A 20,914-nucleotide genomic window follows, 5' to 3' on the forward strand; every position below is an offset into this window, starting at 1 on the left:
GCTTCATTCTTGCTACCCTGTTGCAGTATCTGGAGTGAGCTATCCGGGCTTGACATCATCTATTGTGGATTTAACTTGCTTAACTTGTAACTGATGTTGGTGGCCATTCCTAAGGGTACTCATGTGTTTCAACTAACGCTTTTCGCTCAGCTTGTCATACTTCATACATGCTGCACTCATGCTGTTTGGGGACTGAGCTACTCAGACATACACCCATCGTATATGGAAATATGAAGGAACCTTGCATTTATTTTTGTATAGCTACAAAGCCGCAAGGAAGTGCACCGCGGTTTTCAAAGATCCTGGAGTCACCAAAAGCTGTCGAGAATTCTCCTGTCACTCTGGAATGTGAAGTTATTGGTTCTCCTGAGATATCAATTGAGTGGCACAAAGATGATTCTCGATTGAGGCAGACAACGCGTGTTCGCACGGAATTTGATGGTAAAATCTGCCGTTTAATCTTTTTGCGTACGGAGCTTGATGACGAGGAAGATTACAAGTGCATTGCTAGAAATGACTTTGGCATGGCATCAACTGAATGTGAACTGTTAGTAGAAGAAGAACACACTCCACCCTATTTTAAAAAGAAACCTGACAATCAAACAACATCGGCAGGTCAAGAGGTCACGTTCAATGCTGTTGTAGGTGGTAGTCCACCTCCAGAGGTTGACTGGTTCAGGGATGGACTGGCAATAGAGGACCAAGGAAGATTTGTTATCAAAGAAGATGTTGACCATGGAAAATTCTCCTTCACCATTAAGGAGACCATTATGGAAGATGGTGGCTCATATAGATGTGTTGCTTTCAATGAAGCTGGAGAAGAGTCCTGTAAAGTATGCTTAGCTGTTGCCCCACTTGGCAAAGAACGTGGACCCATCGTTGAAGTACCATTTGAAGTGCAGTTCAAAGCTGATTCAGCTGAACCAGTGACGTTCGCCATTGAGCCAAAGTTTGAAATTACATCGGAACAACCAGAGACTACGAAACCTGGCAAAAAGAAACTCTTGGCTTCCAGAGAGAGTATAACAGAGGGTCACGAAGCTCCTCGCTTCATTGCCTTACCAGAAGGGTCAAGTCCCTTTGAAGTTAACACTGATGGGGACGTTAAACTTGAAGTGAGGGTAAGTGGTAAACCTCTTCCTCAGGTGAAGTGGCTAAAGGATGACCAACCCTTGCCGGAAAGCAAAAATCTCGTTGTACGTAGCGACAAAGATATACACACCTTGACGATCCTGGGGCCCACTCCAAGAGATAAAGGAACTTACGTTTGTGTTGCATCAAATGATGCTGGAACTTCCACTAGAAGCTTTGATGTGAACATAGAAGGTTATGAAGATTGGGTCATGCCTTCTTTTGAAGACCATTTAGACAGTCCTTTTCAGATTTCAGATGACGGTGATGTGACCATGGAAGTTAAAGTTACAGGGAATCCTCCTCCAGATGTTGAGTGGGCAAAAGATGATCAACCGATAGCAGAGAGTGATCATATCCAATTGTCTTCTTCAGATGACATTCATAGGCTTGTTATAAAAGGAGCCTCACCTGAGGATGAAGGGAAGTACATTTGCACAGCAACCAACCCAGCTGGTAAATCTATCAGGACATACACCCTTAACATAGGAGGTGCCAAGGCTATACCAGCTGGAAGCGGTCAGACAGAAGAAGGATTGTCGCCTCCCAGAGTTGTGGAAAGGACAGAGGAAGAGCCATCATTTGAAGTTTCCGATGCTGGGGATGTCAAACTGGAGGTTCAGTTCAGTGGAGAGCCAGAAATAGAGTGGACAAAGGATGGAAAACCTATACAGGAGAGCAACCACTTTCAAATACGGTCCAGAGCGGGTGTGCAAACACTGGTCATAAACGGTGCCACTCCAGATGACAAAGGGCTTTACAAATGCACAGCTTCAAACAAAGCAGGCAAGTCATGGAAAACATTCACAGTTGAATTTGAAGGGAAGGTAGACAATCATCCAGAGGATATACCGTCTGAGTTGGAAAGGCCTTCTTTTGTTGAAGATGAAACTGTTGTTCCTTTTGAAGTAACTGACCGAGGAGATGTGAAACTTGAAGCCAAGGTACAGGGTATCCCCAAACCAGAAATTGAGTGGGATAAAGACGAAGTCCCTCTTAAAGAAAGCGAACATATTTCCATCACCTCAAAAGATGACCTGCACACCTTATTGATTAAGAATCCAAATGTGGACGACAAAGGAACGTATACGCTAACTGCCACAAATGAAGCTGGAGTTGGTACTCGTGCTTTCAATGTTGAGATTGAAGGTAGCTCAAAATCTTGTCATCTTCCTGTGTTTTAAACGCTTCCATTTCATGCTCTTCTTCGTCTTCTTTAGATTGGTTATTTCCTATTTCGTTGTTTGATAATAAGCCTTAAAGACATCTTTGGTATTTTGTGCCTGTCAATACAGTTGAACCTCGCTATCATGAACTCAATTATTTCACACTCGCCACATCCTAAGCCCATGTATCATCTTTTTCAGCCATTTTCTACCGGGAGTTTGGCATAGCAGGCTTCGAATGTAGCACAGTACAGGCAACATGCCACTTTATCACAACAACTATACTAACAATACTAATGCAATGTAGTTTGTTTCTATTTGGTAAAAGCTTTATGAATCGTTATGTTCAACCTACAATGTCACAGGTGCAAAACCAGTCAGCTCAGTGCCAGAGATCACCAAACCATTGACTGAAGTAGAAGTTCTTAAAGGACAACCTGTTGTGTTGGAGTGCCATGTCTCTGGAGCAGCTGATGCTCAAGTAAGATGGTACCATGACAACGATCTTATTACTGAAGATGAACGAATATCAAGCTCATTTGATGGCACAGTTTGTATCCTGACCATCCAAGATTCAACGCTTGAAGACGAAGGGGACTATTTGTGTCAAATAGAGAACGACCAAGGAGTTGTGTCAACGTCTGCTGAGGTTCTTATTGAAGAAGGAATGGCATTACCAATATTTAAAGAGAAACTGCAAAACTTGAATGTGATTGAAGGTGAGAATGCGTGCTTTGACATACGTGTTGTTGGAAATCCAGAACCAGTCGTGGAATGGTTTAAAGATGGTGTACAACTAGAAGACGAAGGTCGTGTCATGATAATTGATGATGTGGATGACAGTGAACCAGACCTGTTCTCTCTTGTTATTGAAAACTGCAAACCATCTGATGCGGGTCAGTACACTTGTCTAGCCATGAACGAGGCTGGAAAGGACAGTTGTACCGCTGACTTGTCTTTCACTCCTAAATCTGAGTCTCTAAAGACCCCAGACGTGGCAGAAATTCCTTTGGAGTTTCTAGAAGGCCAAGATGTAACACTGAAGGCTTTGATGAGTGCTGACCATCCCAAAGTCAGCTGGCTTAAGGATGATGAACCCATCACACAGAGCAATCACTACAATATCGGTGCTAAAGAAGGCGTCCACACCTTGACGATTAAAGATGCCTCACCTGACGACTCGGGGATTTACACGTGTGAGACCACTGATGACAGCACGAGCACTTTCAATGTCACCATTAAGGGTAACACTTGCACGTTTCTCCACATTTACTTTGTACTGTGTATACTTTGTATTTTACTTTTATCACAGAAACAATGACTGATAACTAGAATTTGTCCAAAAATTTGTTACAATAATGTTTCCCCAGCTCCACAAATTATGTGTGGCAGACTGTGCCACAAAAAAACAAAACAAAACAAAACAACAATAGTAATCTCAAGCAAGCAAAACAAGATAACTTTTTGTCTGTTGCAATAGCCAATGAAATATAAGTATTATTTTTATTGTCCACATTCTCATTTTACATCGTTCGTGGCATTGTCATTCGGAAGGACTCCGTCTCGGTCCATAAACACAATATCCAGCCATTTTGACCTCACACTTGGTCAATAACCCATACATCTTTACTAGTCATTTGGGCGCTGGAATTTTTATCGCCCACGTTCAAGGTTGATTGTTCCTGCCTTTTCATTTGTAAGGATGGTTTAAAAAGATAACGTAGTTGACGGCTAACTGATTCAGCTTGAAAAATATAACTCCTCTCCTTCAGTCGTGGAGCTTATGCTGTGACGACGGTATTTTAGTCCTTCTTTGGTTGTGTAAAATACTCTAAGTAAGCTACTAACCTGTTTATTTGTCCCACTTTTGCTTTAATACCTTACATTGATTTAATTTTAAGGCAAAGATTCTGTGGATGGCATTAGACCAGAAATCACTGACGCCGTCACTCCCGTGGAAGTATTTGAAGGTACTGCGGCCAAACTTTCTTGCAAGGTCACTGGAACACCAAGTCCAGTAATAACGTGGCTTATAGAGGGTGAGCCTGTGGAAACAGATAAGCGTGTAACTAGTGACTTTGATGGAGAGGTCTCTTCACTGTGCTTTAGCAGCACAGAGTTGGATGATGAAGGAGAATATCAGTGTAAGGCTCACAACGAGTTTGGATCAGCAACATGTACGTTGGAACTCTTTGTCAATGAAATAGTTGATGAAGAAGATCAAACAAAACCAGAATTTCTGGAGAAGATGAAAGATCTGAGCACATCTGAAGGCGATTCTGCTGTCTTCAGTGTCAAAGTCCAAGGCCACCCACAGCCAGACGTTCAATGGTTTACATCTGATCGGGAGATCACAACTGATGAGCGATTTTCGGTAGATTCCATGTCTGATGGCCGGCACACATTTACCATCAAAGACTGTGACGCAAAAGACAAAGGAAGGTATAAATGTGTTGCATCCAATGTGGTTGGAAAGGCGGTTTGTTCTGCAGGATTGACAGTGAAGGAAAAATTGATCGCACCCAAGTTCGCAGACCAACCTAGTGAGACGCCAATGGTGATTGACGAAGGAGCTGATGTAACACTGCAAGTGGAAGTAGGTGGAAAACCAAACCCGTCTGTTAAGTGGTACAAAGATGACAAACCTATCAGTCGAACAAGCAGCAAGTACAAGACTGATGTGCAAGGAGACAAACAGACACTGACTATTGTCGCCGCAACACCTGATGACTCTGGAACATACCAGTGCAAAGCTACCAGCCCCGCTGGCACAGCGACAAGAGACTTCAATGTTAATATTGAAGGTGAGTAATCTAACTGCCTAACCCTCTGATTCTCAAGAGTAATTAGCAATTAACAGTGACAGTGTATGTAAAATTGTAAAATACACTTTTAAATTAAATAAAGCAATTCCATAACTTGTGGATATTGTCTTGAAGTACCACCAAATCCGCGGAGCAATCATTTGCCAAACGGCCACCAAAAAGAGTTCCGAATTAACATTCGAACATTCGTACGGACATTTCACCTCTTTGGATGTGACATTTTTCATACTCACCAGACGCATTTGGCTCTTGAGTTCTTATGTTACGTCTCGTTAATTTTACAGCAAAAGAACCCGAAGGCGAGTCTCCTAAGTTCCTTCAACCTTTGAAATCCCAGGAAGTCTTTGAGGGTAGTGCGGCAAAGCTCGAGGTTCGGCTAAGTGGTGAACCAGAGCCTGACATTGAGTGGTTCAAAGATGAGGAGCCGATAGAAGAAGGAAGAAATTTTAGGATCGAGTTTGACGACACTGATGGCTGTGTCCTGGTCATCAATTCTGCTAAGCTTGAGGATGAGGGTATGTACAGATGTGTGGCCTCAAACTCGTTCGGAAAAGCCATCTCTGAAGCAGAGTTGTTGGTGACAGGTAAGGAGTTGTTGCTTGCAGCATTATGAATGGCGGAGATAGAACATACTTGTGGAATGTCTTATGGCTGACTTTGTGCGTGGGAATTGTTTCTGAATTTTGTTCGGGGGAAAACATTAGATTTTTCGTGTATATTTTCTAACTTTTCGGTCATAAATCATGGAAAACTAACACGGTTTCAGGAAGATATTGAGTATATATTCATAACTATCGACCTAACCTTTTGAAACTAATCCGGTAAGTGATGAGCATATAAGGGCTCAGTGCGAGTCACTGGTGCTCTAATGGAACAGTAGGGAAATGGATGGACATATGAAGTCCAGCTCTAAGATCAATATTCGCGAGAGTAGTATCACCCATATGTAGTGCTAGATGTAGGCCGTCATTTGAAGACAGTGGCATAACAAGTTTGTTTAGAACATTCTGACTTGATGCAATGGGAACGTAAGGAACGGCTGTGTGTAGCTTACGAGGCTTCATTCTTTTTTCTGTAGGAGAAGATGATGAACAACAAGATGAAGAGAAACCAGAGGGACAAGTCGTGGTGCAAACAAGTATTCCTGTAAGCTCATCTCCCTTTGGAGAGGTGCAGCTTCAACTGCCAGTGAAAGAGGAAGAACTTCCTCCTTCCAAGGAAACACGTCAAATGTCAAGTAAAGAACTCCCAGGGAGCAAACAACCATTTGGCGAAGTTCAGGTACAAATATTCCTTCGCTTTTGGACTTTTGACAGACTATCCCATGTAAGCGGAATGTGTTAATAATATATGTTCATTCTTGCAGCTTGTTTTACCTGGACAAGGGGATGTGCCTATGATACCCGATACCATGTCTGCTCTGCAGTACGAGCCAGTACAGATGACACTTCCCGTTGCAGATGAGCCCACCGTTCTGCCCGATTTTGTAGACGTTCCTCACGACCTGAAGGTGGATGAAGGTGACGAGGCTGTCCTCAAGGTCAGGGTGATTGGGCAGCCTACACCTGATATTTCCTGGTTTGTGGACGATAAGCCAGTTGAGCCAAGTGATCGGATTTCTGTGACATCAGAGGGAGACCAGCACGAGCTTGTGATCCATAAGGCCAAGTTAGACGACGAAGGAATGTATAAATGCGTGGCTAAAAGTGAGGCGGGCAAAGCTATATGTGAAGTAGAGCTGTTGGTGGAAGGTAAACATTGGCTTCCAAAAATGAAACAGTTAGTTTATTGTAGCTTACACTGTCCAATAATTATACCGATAGAACAAATTAAATTGCATAGTTACAATTCATAACTTGCATCATCTATACTTTACAAGTGATTTTCATTATTTTGGCCTTTCTGACTTAATAATCATTCAAAGAAAAAGGTGACATGTCTCTTCCAAGGTGGCTGTCACATTACCGTACTCCAACTCTTAAACATGTGTTCCTGTAAGGTTGAATGTACATATAGTTGACTTGCTTTTAAGATAAATGTTCGGATATTTATCGTTTAGTTGGACACCTTTTTACCTGCATTACATTACCTTTTATGACAGAAGTTAAAAAGCCACTTGAAAAAGAGCCCCGCGGACTTCAAATTACAAAGGAATTGGAGGATGTAGAGGTCGATGAAGGAGAGCCTGCTACCTTGGAAATGTGCTTTGCTAGTGACACCAGTATTACTGTAGCATGGTTCAAGGACATGAGGCCTGTGGAACAAGGCAGAAGAATCAAGATTTTAGCAGATGAACACAGCAGTAAGCTGGTGATTAAGAAAACTGTTGGTAAAGATGAGGGTCTCTACAAGTGTTCAGTTCAGAGCGGTGACCAAGAACTGAATTCTTCTGCAGAGCTGATAGTTGAAGGTATTTAGAAGTTTGTTATTTTTTTCTTTGAGTGCTCTATTCTGTTACTAAACGAGAGATGCCATTGTTTTCACCCCGAGATACTGTACTGATGACGTAGATCTATATTGATCCGGGCAGTGTCTCTGATTGGTTGTTGCTGCATGTGGAATATCACCCAAAATTGCCACGCAAAAATGTCAGGCAAATATGCCACACAAATGTGAGCCTCTGTTTATATTCTGTAATGGTTTTGTTCATGTATTTGAACATGTTAAAACTACATCTATTTGTTCAGCGAGTGTATTATTTGCTTTCATTTTGCACGTGTATCTTACACCCTGCTGTTAGTTTTATTCTGTGAAGAGTTAAACTGTAAGTGTTTTGTTTTTATCCATAGAACCGTCGGATGACGATCCAGTGATGTAAGTATATTTTTTATGCCTTGTAGATGTAATGCCTGCCTAATTTTATGCCAGCCCCTGCCTCCCCCCCCCCCCCAAAAAAAAAGATCGTATCAAAACATAATCAAAATCGCTATCACTATCAAAGAAACGATCAAATGCAAATTATATTTCAATGTAGAACAATCTCTTCCCTTAGGGAATCTCACTCGGTTTTCAAGCCAGTTTTCTAAGCTTCATCAGTGGTATGCTTATGCAATAAAATCGTCTTTCTTTACTCAGACTTAAAAAGCCAGTATTGGTTCAGAAGTTTGTTGACCAAGATCTTATCGAGGGAGAAAAGCTTGAACTGCAAATCAAAGTCCTTGCCTCCAAACCTCGCACTGTGACATGGTACAGAGATGACGAAGTAATCGAGGCAGATGAACGCTGCAAATTACTGTCAGATGATGACATCTTTTTACTCAGGGTGGATCCAGTAGAAATCGACGATGAAGCTATTTACAAATGTGTTGTGAAGAACCAAGTTGGGCAAGACCAGTGTGAAGCTCAGATTTTAGTTGAAGGTATTGTAGCAATGTATCACACTTTTTATAGTAACTGTGCTCCTTGTTCGAGAGCTATTGTCGAGCAGAGTATAGACCATGAACGTGACTCAACCTTTACGCAATACACAAGGAAAACCTGAGAAGCTTGGCTACTAATAAGTCTAATAAACCTGAAAGATATGACCTGTTGGATATGACAGTTTCTGTCATCATTGTGTTCTCCTTTCCTTATGAAGAACAAGGCCTCAGATAATTAGCAAATTTGGTAGGTCTTCATAAATTCTGGACAGAAAATTGTCCCTCTTAAATTACCATCCCCTGCAAGTAGTTATTACCCTTGGAATTTGGCGTTTATGTTTTTTGGTGTATGTTCGACTCGTCTGACTTAGTCGGCTTGATATAAATTCTAAAATTGCATGGTTTGAGTTCTAAAGGAATACCGTGTTCTTTTACAGAAAAGAGCGAAGCTGTAGAAGATGGTGCAGGTATCAGTGGTATGTATGCACTATTCATGTGTACTTTGAACAGCGTCGCTGTTTTCTGACTGATTGAAGTGTGTGAGATTTAGGCAGCAGAGTACTTTTTCCGGGGTTGCATAGCCTTATTTAAACACAGTTGCGTACTATCTTAGTTATTTTATGATTTGACATACTCTAATCTTTGTCATAAATAGGCCAAAGACCTTATTTCATAACACCCTTGCCAGAAGAAATGGAGGTTCTTGAAGGCGACTCCACCAGGCTCGAATGCCGCGTGGGACCTGGAGCAGACGTGTCCTGGTACAAAGACGATGAACCATTGAAAGAAGATGATCGAATCACGATTGAAAACGAGGGCGACGTCTTTGCAGTTGTGATCTCTCCCACAGAATTGGATGACGAAGCGGAGTACAAGTGCGTTGCACAGAATGAGTTTGGTAAAGTAGCTTGCCAATCTGAACTGATTGTGGAGGAAGGTGTGACCATGCCACTGATTAAGGAACCTCTGAAGAACATGGAGGCAAACGAGGGTGACGTGGTTCGATTTGATGTCCGCATTGCAGGAGACCCTGAACCGGTGGTGGAATGGTTCAAGGATGGACACCAGCTTGAAGATAAAGGTCGTGTTGTCATAATCGATGACGTTGATGACAATGACAAGGAGTTGTTTTCTTTGGTGATTGAAGATTGCCGAGTGGTGGATTCTGGTAGCTACAAGGTTGTGGCTATGAGTGAAGCAGGAACTGCCAATTGTACGTGTGAGCTGGCTGTCACTCGTAGTACCGTCCCACCTGAGTTTAAGGAAGAAATGGAAGAAGTAAGGAAAAAAAATGTTTCATGTGGACATGAATGGAATCCCAAGTTAATCTAGAACGAGTTTGCAATAAACCATATTCGTATTCCTGGTATTGGACTGAAACTATCTTGAAATTGAGGCCAATGCGGGGAATCTTTTTAAATGCAAATGACTTTAATCTGTTTTTAATGATATTCCCCCGCACGAGCCTCCTTTCCAAGCTAGTTCCAGTCCAATACCGAGAATACGAATATGGTCAGGTTCTATAGAAACAGCTCCGAAAGCCGGACAATGTCTTGGAAAGCAGATGCAATATGCACGAGAGACAGAGTTTCATTACGTTTCAAACGCTCAGAAGAGGATCGGAAATAGGACGCGTTTTGAGTGTTTGATTATCTTCTCAATCGGAAATGAGACTAAGGAGTAATTAACGTCATGGTTATGATTTCTTTTGTTTAAACTTGGTGAATTTTTTATTAGTTTGACAAGTCCTTTACAAAGTACAATATCTAAATTCCTCTCTTTTCAGGTCCCCATGGAGGGCTCTCAAGGAGATAATGTGTGCATGGTTATGAACAGTGGCCGCTTACCCTCGCCATCTGTTGCATGGTTCAAAGACGAGGAACCCATTGTGTCAGGCTCTCATCTAGAGATCTCACAGGATCCTGATCACTGCAAACTAATGGTTTACCACGTGACTCCAGCTGACTCTGGTACATACAAATGTGTTGCATCTAGCGTGATGGGAACTATCACTAAGAAATTCCTTCTAAACATTGAAGGTAAGTTGGTTTCTAACAGATGTTTCTAGTTCATTTGGTGAGAGCACTTGATTTTCAGTTTCTTCTCAGTACTCCTAAATTATGGGCTTTACTGTAAAGGGAAACATTGTTCAATGTGTCGGTATATCACTGCAGTATCGTCTATAAGTAAGGTATTTTATGTAAATGAAAGACACTCGTATGTACATGTAATTCATTTACATACTCTCTGGTCTTCATGCACACTTGCTATTGAGAGTCGGTGTGACCCTCTACGACCATCATCTTTCTTTCCATTATAGCTACAGTTTTCTTTAGTCTCATATGTTATGCTATTTCGGCGCATTAAATGTGACAAACGTGAAACAATCAAACCGTTCTTTTCAAAGTTTCTCAGTAATAACACTTCATACTAAGATACACAGCTAGTCTGTAGCTTTGGATGTGCAAAATGTCGTATTCTTGTCTGCCTCAGACCCATTTATTGACGTTCTTGTTGTTCATTTATTGATGCACTGTATGAGTGAGGGATTCTTTTCTGTGTCACGTAGGACCAGACGGAATACAAGAACAGCCAGTAAGCGCTTCCGAGGTGGAGGACGTAGAGTTACCATTGCCAATCGAGGAAAGACCTGTCCGAGATACAACCGCTCCAGTCTTCACAAAGAAATTGGAAGATCTTGTAGTTGACGCTGGAGAAGAAGCCCGTTTTGACGCTAGAATCTTTGCCATTCCAGAACCTCACGTTGAGTGGTACCAAGGGTCAAGGAAGATATTAGATGAAGGGCGGTTCGTACACGTAGATGCCATCGAGGAAGACCTGTTCACACTGATTATTGAGCAAACTGAAGCTGGAGATGCTGGTCCGTACAAGTGTGTTGCATCAAATGAAGTTGGCCAGACATCCTGTGAAGCACAGTTGACAGTGAAAGGAAAACAAGCAGCTCCAGAAGACGCAGAAGAATCGGAGACTTCAGTCCTTGATATAACCGAGGGTGGCGAAGTGGACTTAAATGTGGCGGTCTCGGGAACTTTCAAACCTACTGTGGAGTGGCTGAAGGATGGGAAGCCGGTACGAAAGACAAGTAGGCTTGACACAAAGACTAAAGGAGACACGTACACGCTGAATATCAAAGATGCGGTACCGGAAGATTCTGGCATTTATACCTTCAAAGCCACGAGCCCAGCGGGAATATCAACAAAGTCTTTCGATGTCAACGTGAAAGGTAAGCTAAGTGCTGAATAAGATAATGAACATCCTACTTAAATCTCACCACTACGATAAAAGCTGAGAAAGTTGGAATTTTTCAGGATTTGACGAAAATTGTGAAATTGAAAGAACCAGGACTATAATACATCTCCTTCATTACCTGTCGCGAGTGAAATGAATATTAGCAACGTATGTTTCTGCATTAAACGTATGTTTAATGCAGCGTGGAAAATGAGAAAGCGAGTGAGTGCTTGGATGAAGGAGAAAGTGGTTTGAGTGAGTAACTGGAGTAGAAATCCAAGTACATTTTTACGATAATACTCTAGAAGGGAAATGTCTGCATTGTGGAATCTGTTGACCTCATCATCACTGATAAGACAATTAACGTGTTTTATTCAATATTAAGTAAACAAGGACTGTTGATTGCTGATGGTAAATGCTAAGTTGAAGAACGTCAAAAGGTGTACAGTCAGTGGAGGTGAAACGCTATGAATTTTTTTTTTCATATTTTTGGTACAGGAAAGACACAAGGTGAAGCCCCCAAGTTTACACAACCACTGGAGTCTGTTGAAGTAACAGAAGGAAATGGGGCAACGTTGGAGTGCAAGGTCGCGGGGACACCAGAGCCGAACATAGCTTGGTTTAAAGATGGTAAAAGCGTGGCAGAGGTGAAGAGATACAAAACTCGATTTGACGGAGAGCGGGCCACTTTAAAGATCACGACCACAGAACTAGATGATGAGGGTCAATACAAGTGTGTCGCTGAAAACATGTTTGGTTCAGCCTCTTGTTCGTCGGAGCTTCTTGTCAATGAAGCAAACGTAAAGCCTGCGTTTGAAGAGAAAATGAAGCCTGTTGATGTCACTGAGGGAGAACCTGCACAATTTTCTGTGAAAGTGACTGGCCACCCTTCACCTGTCATTGACTGGTACAGGGGCAAGGACAAATTGGAAGATCAAGGGCGTATTGAGATGGTTGATAATGAAGACAGTGGCACTTACTCACTGACAATCAACGACACGCTTCCAGAGGATGCAGGAGCTTACAAGTGCGTAGCTGAAAACGAGGAAGGTCAAGTGTCTTGCAAGGCTGCCTTGGCTGTCAGGGAGGTCATCACCGAACCTGTATTTGACACTGAACAAGAAGCGGCCCCCGTGAAGGTGGGAGAAGGTGATGTTGTCAGTCTCAATACTGTTGTGAAAGGGAAGCCAGAGCCCGCTGTCGATTGGTACAAGGATGAGGAGAAGCTACAGGAAACAAGTCGTTTGAAGATGGACGCCAAAGATGGGGAACACTCCCTCATTATATTGGAAGCCAAGCCTGAAGATTCCGGTGTTTACAAGTGTGAAGCAAAGAGCAAGGGTGGTAAAGCAGAAAAAACGTTTGATGTCGATGTTAAAGGTGCTTTATTTCATGCTAGATGTTTTAAAAATCTTTCGTCGTCCTTGAGAGTTTTGATTGCTCTGTTTCATTTTTAATGGACAATTGAAGTTAATGCATAAAGGTTCTTAAGAGGGTGGTATCTTACAGAATGTTTGTATTGAATTTTCCAGTTGCACTGTTGTTTCAACTGTGTTAATGAAACCAAAGTCCACTTTATCACAAAGTTACCCCGAACAATGACGAAAAATAATTTGAAACGTTTAGTACCTCATAATTGCTTTCAAGGGTCTTTGTCTCAACGGGACAGACTGAACAAAATGGGTAGAATAAAGTTAAAATTGTACTTACCAATTTATTCTAGCCTATTCTTTCCCCACCTCGAGAGCAGTTTCAGATTTGACCCCAAAAATTCCGTACAGGCGTCCAGATAATGCTTTCTGGTTGGTTGTTTTTCTGTTTTTTTTTTTCTTTTAAAATTTTATTTAATTTTGCGCGCGGATTTGTAGAGCTATCAATATGGAATTTTTGGGTTTGAATCTCAGACTTCAATTTATTTGGGGAAGAATTGTTTTAATCAATCTTACCTGATACTTAATGCACTTTAGCCAAGAAACCTGAAGGTACTGCACCAGTGTTCATAGAATCCCTGCAACCGGTGGAAGTAGTCCAAGGATCTCCTGCTAAGCTGCAGTGTAAAGTGACAGGTGTACCAGAACCAAGCATTGAGTGGTTTAGAGACAGCGAACCTGTGAAGGAAGACAAGAGAATAAAGATTCGTTTTGATGGCGAGTTGTGTACTTTGAAGATTCTCTCAACCGAGCTGGAAGACGAAGGTGCTTACAAGTGTGTTGCGAAGAACGACCTCGGATCAGTGTCTTGCGCTTCTGAACTCCTCGTTAACGAGCCAAACAAGAAACCAGAGTTCATCGAGAAGATGAAACCCGTGAATGTCACTGAGGGGGAACCAGCACGTTTCGACGTCACAATTGAAGGCAATCCAATTCCAGTGGTAGACTGGTTCAAAGGGAAGGACAAATTGGATGACGAAGGGCGTTATGTGATGATGGACGACGAAGAAGCGGGCATTTTTACGTTGATCATCGAGGACACTGTGCCTGAAGATGCTGGTACGTACAGATGCGTTGCTGCCAACGAGGAAGGACAGGCAAGTTCCAAGGCCGCTCTAGCAGTGAAAGAAAAGATGATTGCGCCGGAGTTTACAGACGAAGAGGAAAGTGCTCCCGTCAACGTCACAGATGGGGATGAGGTATGCTTGAGTGTGGGCATCAAAGGCAAGCCTGTGCCGGGTGTGGAGTGGTACAAAGATGACAAGAAACTGAGAAAAACCAGCAGAATAAAGATCGATGAAAACGGTGATAAGTTTTCCCTTGTGATTTTGGACGTTACCCCTGAAGATTCTGGGACATACAAATGTGAAGCCTCAAGCAAGGCCGGGACTATCACGCGTACATTTGATGTCAATGTAGCAGGTATGGTATTTCGCGATTTTCCGTTTTGAAACACAGTCGTAGGTTGCTTTTTGACAACTAAGTCGATTTTCATTTGTACAAGGACACAGTAAAGTGTTAGTCTGGGCAAAAACACTAGAAAAGATTTAAGAGCACTTTTAGATAGTCCAGACTGTACCTTTAAGTTTCTATCGAAACAGCCAATTTGGAACTTGACTGTTCTCTGATAAGAATGGAGAGAAGCATTCCAGTTATTAAAGAACTATACGAAGTTGGTTACGCAAATTATCAAGTTAACAATTTTGTTTCTTCGTGTTCTTATTTTTGGATCGCCTCCTATGCTACGCATTCTTCCACGGCATTGCAGAGATTAGATGTTGCTTATTGTTCTTTTGTTTTGTAGCAAAAAGTCCAGAAGGAAAGGCACCCGAGGTTATTAAACCTGCCGAGACAGTTGAAGTTGAAGAAGGTAAACCAGCCAGGATAGAATGCCAAATTAGCGGACAACCCAAGCCCACTGTTGAATGGTTCAAAGACAGCGAGAAGGTGAAGGAGTCCAAACGTGTTAAGCCTGAGAGCGACGATGAAACATTCTCCTTGAATTTTAAAGAAACTGAGCTTGATGATGAAGGTGACTACAAGTGTGTTGCACGTAACGAGTTTGGCAGTGTGTCGAGCCAGGCTGAATTGCTGGTGAACGAAGCTGGTGCTAAACCGGAGTTCAAGGAGAAAATGAAGAACGTGAGTGTCGAGGCGGGAAAGAAAGCCAGGTTTGATGTACTTGTCACTGGGTCGCCACCACCAGAAGTTGACTGGGTCAAAGGAGATGACAAATTGGAAGATGCAGGACGATTTGCGTTGTTAGACAATGAAGAGGAAGGAAGCTTCTCGTTGATTATCGAAGACGTTAAGCCCGAAGACAGGGGAAAGTACGAGTGCATTGCGTTCAATGAGCTGGCTAAAGTGTCCTGTAAGGCTAACCTGACTGTGGAAGAAACCCTTGTGGCTCCGGAGTTTGCCGAAGAAGCTGAGAGTGCACCAATACTTGCTGAAGAAGGAGGCGACATTGATTTAAATGTACTGTTGAAGAAAGGACAGCCAGAACCTCAAGTGGAATGGCTCAAAGACGACAAACCAGTACAAGTGGATGAGCATTTGGATGTTGGCATCAATGACGACACACACTCACTGAAAATAAGAGGAGCTGTCCCCAGTGACTCTGGCTTGTACAAGTTCAAAGTCAGCAGCAAGGCAGGCTCTCTAGAGAGGGTGTTTGATGTGCAGATTGCAGGTATTCTCCGTCATCTAATTTTAGTAACGTCAGTAGTTATTCCAGTGGTCTGCCTTTATGATTTCGTGTTCCAATCTTGAAAATTGAATACTTGACAGGTTAATGAAGGGAATGGGAAGAGTATCATCAAGATATCACAAACACATTTAATTATAATCATACTTGAGTGGCAATGGTACATGTCTCACTGAGTTTAATAAGAGCTGTCTTTGTTAAGAATTCGTTACTATTGTCTGCTTTTATCCTTACAGCTAAGCAGCCAGAGGGCACTGCTCCACAATTCAGAGAACCTCTGCAGCCAATGGAAGTGAAGGAAGGTACTGCAGCCAAACTTCAATGTACAGTCACAGCTGAGCCAGCGCCAAAGCTTGAGTGGTTTAAAGATGGAGTGAGAGTGAAGGAGAGCAGAAGAGTCAAGGTTGAAAGTGATGGAGTTACAGCTTCCATATCTTTTAAAGAAACAAGGCCAGATGATAAAGGAGAGTACAAGTGTGTGGCCAGTAATGATCTCGGTTCTGCCTCGTGCACTGCTAGTTTGAAAGTATTGGTCGTAACTAAGCCAGACTTCAAAGAGAAAATGAAAGGGGTTGATGTGATGGAGGGTGACACCGCTACCTTTAATGTGCTTGTCGTTGGCTATCCTGATCCTAGTGTAGAATGGTTTAGAGGAACAACCAAACTAACTAATGATGAACGGATTGAGATCAAAGAAGACAAAGAGAATGATCGTTTCTCTCTAGCGATTGGCGATGTGAAACGAGAAGATGCTGGAATGTATAAATGCGTGGCTGCGAATGAAGCTGGCAAGACTACAATCCGAGCTGACCTTGCCGTAAAAGAAAGGCTGTTTGCTCCTGAGTTTGCTGAAGCCCAGGCTGAAGCCCCCATTGCAGTGACTGAAGGAGATGAAGTAAACCTGAGTGTAACGATCAATGGAAAACCCAAACCTGATGTCAAATGGTACAAGGATGACAAACCCCTTCGTGAGAGCAACAGACTTGACATCAAGGCTCGTGGAGACAAACATTCTGTGGTGATTCTTGGCATCAAGGCTGAAGACGCCGGAGTGTACAAGTGTGAAGCTAAAAGCAAGATGGGCACTGTTACCAGGACATTTGACGTCAAAGTACAAGGTATGTGCTTTTAATTGCCATATGGGATCAATTTGCGACTTTCTTCTTTGCTCTTGAAACATTAGCAATTCTCATTATCAACATTAAGAGAAGTGTATTGCAGTCACTGAGGAGAATGTGTACGTTGAACTATGAGACCCGAAATCAGATACAAATTATGATTGTCGATTGTTTGAAGGAAGTCTGTACAGGTTAGTGGGTTGTACACGAGGCCTGGGTGAGCTGCAGTTCGCGTAAGCTGCAATGCGAATCGGTGTACCTATTTTTTTCAAGCTATTTTAATTTTAGTGCGAAGTCCGAGGGATGGAGTACTATTAAGGTTAGAATATCTAGAAAGGTACTCCAAGTAAGAAAATGCAAGTTCCTGATCAAAAACGTGCGCTTCAGATGTCTGTTGGACACAATATGACGCTACAAATTGTTAACTTTTTTGTTACTGTGTTAACTTCGTGTAAGGGTAGGTTAGGGAGCATATGAACTCCCTCGCTGGCTAGGTGAGGCAAGTGGCCTTTTGAAAATGTCGTTTGAAAATACCTCTTCCCCTCTCCCCAGAGAATTTTATTATTTTAAGAACTTGAACAATTTTTCTTATAGCATGTACTCATTTTTTTTTCCTGAAGTGCTGAACTAATTGTTAAGATAAAAGAAATACAAGATGATGGTGCTGTTTTCTTAACATTCTGTCTTCACAGAAAAGAAACCCACAGGAACAGCACCAGAAATCACCAAACCTCTGGAAAACATCACAGTAGTGGAAGGTGAACCAGCGAGCTTAGAGTGTGAGCTGAAGGGAGAACCACAACCAGATATTGAATGGTTCAGAGATGACGAGAAGGTGAAGGAATCTAAACGCGTCAGGATGAACTTCGACGGCAAGTCTTCTTCTTTGACGTTCAAACCAAGCGAGCTTGATGATGAGGGTGAGTATACGTGTGTTGCTCGTAATGAACTTGGCAGTGCGTCGACTACAGCTGAGCTGCTTGTCAACGAAGCGGGAACCAAACCGGAATTCACAGAGAAACTTAAGAACATCAGTGCTTTGCCTGGAGAAGAAGCGAGGTTTGATGTCCGCGTGACTGGTTCGCCTCCACCAGAAGTCGACTGGCTCAAGGGTAAGGAGAAAATCGAAGACGAGGGCCGCTTTGTTTTGATTGATGATATAGAGGATGACCTGTTTTCGCTAGTTATCGAAGATGCCAAACCATCTGACAATGGAGAGTATGAGTGCATTGCTTTCAATGAATTTGGTGAAGTTTCATGCAAGGGAAACTTAGTTGTTGAAGAAACAATTATCGCGCCCGAGATTGCTGAGGACGCTGAAAGTGCACTGCCTCTATTTGAGGACATCACCATTGCACCAGAGTTTGCTGAGGAGGAGGAGAGTGCACCTGTAGTCATAGAGGAAGGCGGAGATGTTACTCTATGTGTGAACGTCAAGGGACAGCCAACACCAGAGGTAGAATGGTCCAAGGATGGAAAGGACCTCAAGGCCAGTGGTCGCTTGGAAGTTGGTGAGATGAATGGTAAACACACGCTTTTAATTAAGGGTGCTACCCCTGAAGACTCCGGTATTTTCAAGTGTCAGGCTAGCAGTAAAGAAGGTGTTGCAGAAAGAACCTTCGATGTGCAAGTGAAAGGTAAAGATACTTGTGAGAATAGCTTGAAGGGTCTATGATTGTTGTTAGGCCTTTCTTGCGTTGTACAGGAGCTTTTCAAGTACGTTAACATTAACATTTGAAGTTTCGTTTATTTTTGCTTGTCTCGTGCCAAACGGAATCTATAGATACATTTATTGTTGCATCATTCTTGCAGGAAATGAATGAACAGAACCTTGTATTCACGCTCAGAATATTTTGATAATGTCACTTTTATTTATCAGTGCCGTTTTCTGCTTTTCTTGCTCTCGAGTTGCGTTGTGTTACCTTGATTTCTTCATTTTGTTTTTGTGACGATACAACAAGATTATTTCCTGTCATTTGTCTGTCAGCTTCTCATGTTTTTCTTGATTGCCAATTGCAGCTAAGAAACCAGACGGAACAGCACCAGTGTTTTCTGAACCTCTTCAACCTGTGGAGGTGAAAGAAGGCAGCGAAGCCAAACTACAGTGCACTGTCGTAGCCGAACCTAAGCCTGACATCGAGTGGTTCAAGAAGGGAGTGCGCATAAAAGAGAACCGACGAGTGAAACTTGAAAGTGACGGTCAAACAGTTTCATTGACAATCAAAGAAACAAGATCAGGCGATGACGGAGAGTACAAGTGTGTGGCTACTAATGAGTTAGGTTCAGCTTCCTGTGCTGCTTCCATGACGATCAGGGTCGTAACTAAGCCAGACTTCAAGGATAAACTCAAGACAGTCGAGGTAATGGAGGGCGACACTGTTCAGTTTGATACTCGGGTTGTTGGGTACCCTGTGCCCGAGGTGGAGTGGTTAAGAGGAACAACCAAGCTGAAGAGCGATGAACGAACTGAGTTCAAAGAGAACCAAAAGGACAACCTACATTCGCTTGTATTAAGTGACGCTAAGCGGGAAGATGCTGGGATTTACAAGTGTGTGGCGTCAAATGAAGGAGGTAAGGAACAAGGCATTTCTTAAAACACGTTGTAGGGTTGAGTTTGATTACTGAAACACTGTCTGTCGTAGGGTTGGTTAAAACCGTTTGCTTGTCTCATGATGGCAACTTACTAAGTTGTTGGTAATTTAAAGAAATTCTCGCAGGGGACTGAAAGCGCTGAAGGATATTCTGAACTTCATGACTAATTTCTTGAAGTTTGTCTTTCGTAATGCATATCAGTCTTCCCCAATCTTAATCATCCTTGTAGTTATGTTTATTATGTTGGCAAAGGAGCGATGTCACGGATAGTGCATTCTAAACTTTCCAGGTTTCTCGTTCGCAATCCGTCTCAGTCTTTCCCAGTGTTTACCATCCTTGTTACTTACATATAGGGGATGTTGACATAATTATGTCAACTACATTTATTATGTTGGCAAAGGAACCATGTCACGGATGGTTCATTCTTATCTTTTCAGGTTTATCGTTTATAATCCGTCTCAATCTTCTTCAGTCTTGACCATCCTTGTTCCTTTGGATTTCGTAGTACTGTTCCTTTGACGTTTGGTTAGTTAAAGTGAATTAACACTAAGGGGTCCGTTTTAGTCACCTATTGGCTTGATACTTAAAATAATACCGTTAATTATCGTTAACCTTTTGACCAGGTAAGACCACATGCCGAGCCGACCTCATCGTGAAGGAGAGGCTGTTTGCTCCTGAAATATCTGAAGATCAGTTAGATGCCCCCATAACAGTGACCGAAGGTGGTGAGGTGAGCTTGGATGTAACAATCAATGGAAAACCCAAGCCTGATGTCAAATGGTACAAGGATGACAAACCCCTTCGTGAAAGCAACAGACTTGACATCAAGGCTCGTGGAGACAAACATTCTGTGGTGATTCTTGGCGTGAAGGCTGAAGACTCCGGAGTGTATAAGTGTGAAGCTAAAAGCAAGATGGGCACTGTTACCAGGACATTTGATGTCAGAGTTCAAGGTATGATTTAAATAGTAATTATCTATGTCTTGCGCCATTGTTTAGAGGTTAAAACGGCTCTAAAATAATTCTGCAAAGGGGTTTTTTAGATAAAAGAAAATTTTCATTTCAATTGGGGAATTCTTGGTAGTAGCCGACGGGGGATCTGGAATAAGATGTTAGTGATGAAATCTGAGAGTTGTAGATGCCTTTCCTTGTATTTTTCTACGTTTACCACGACCGTTAATAAGTTGATATTTAAAGACGGTTGTGAAATCTTGCTGTCTGCTTATCAATACATCAGATATGGTCAAAAACATACTTTGGTAGATTTTATGAGCGCACAGACTATGATATTTGTTGAACACTACTGACAGGAATTCTTTGACCATGGATTCCCGAAGA

General features: G+C 42.3%; 1 protein-coding gene across 6 annotated transcripts in view; it reads left to right on the forward strand.

The window, feature by feature from the left end:
* Positions 1-20,914, forward strand: part of LOC110049507 (obscurin-like) — a 123,825-nt gene that overhangs the window by 48,749 nt on the left and 54,162 nt on the right. For 4 of the 6 annotated variants that reach the window (XM_089296659.1, XM_089296657.1, XM_089296658.1 and 1 more), the window contains 20 exons: positions 262-2,280; positions 2,663-3,541; positions 4,199-5,101; positions 5,407-5,706; positions 6,201-6,403; positions 6,489-6,873; positions 7,224-7,532; positions 7,912-7,936; positions 8,198-8,481; positions 8,919-8,957; positions 9,137-9,759; positions 10,268-10,520; positions 11,051-11,725; positions 12,229-13,110; positions 13,698-14,582; positions 14,965-15,852; positions 16,104-16,985; positions 17,678-18,622; positions 19,005-19,556; positions 20,201-20,530. In XM_089296659.1, coding sequence (XP_089152785.1) covers positions 262-2,280; positions 2,663-3,541; positions 4,199-5,101; positions 5,407-5,706; positions 6,201-6,403; positions 6,489-6,873; positions 7,224-7,532; positions 7,912-7,936; positions 8,198-8,481; positions 8,919-8,957; positions 9,137-9,759; positions 10,268-10,520; positions 11,051-11,725; positions 12,229-13,110; positions 13,698-14,582; positions 14,965-15,852; positions 16,104-16,985; positions 17,678-18,622; positions 19,005-19,556; positions 20,201-20,530 — 12,261 coding nt within the window. The remainder of the gene's footprint in view (positions 1-261; positions 2,281-2,662; positions 3,542-4,198; positions 5,102-5,406; positions 5,707-6,200; positions 6,404-6,488; positions 6,874-7,223; positions 7,533-7,911; positions 7,937-8,197; positions 8,482-8,918; positions 8,958-9,136; positions 9,760-10,267; positions 10,521-11,050; positions 11,726-12,228; positions 13,111-13,697; positions 14,583-14,964; positions 15,853-16,103; positions 16,986-17,677; positions 18,623-19,004; positions 19,557-20,200; positions 20,531-20,914) is intronic. The other 2 variants (XM_089296660.1, XM_089296662.1) reach the window with 1 other exon arrangement.

This window comes from Orbicella faveolata, unplaced genomic scaffold (genome assembly GCF_042242905.1).
Source record: "Orbicella faveolata isolate gen_17 unplaced genomic scaffold, um_ofav_v1 contig_27, whole genome shotgun sequence".
In the NCBI taxonomy this organism is placed as follows: Eukaryota; Metazoa; Cnidaria; class Anthozoa; order Scleractinia; family Merulinidae; genus Orbicella; species Orbicella faveolata.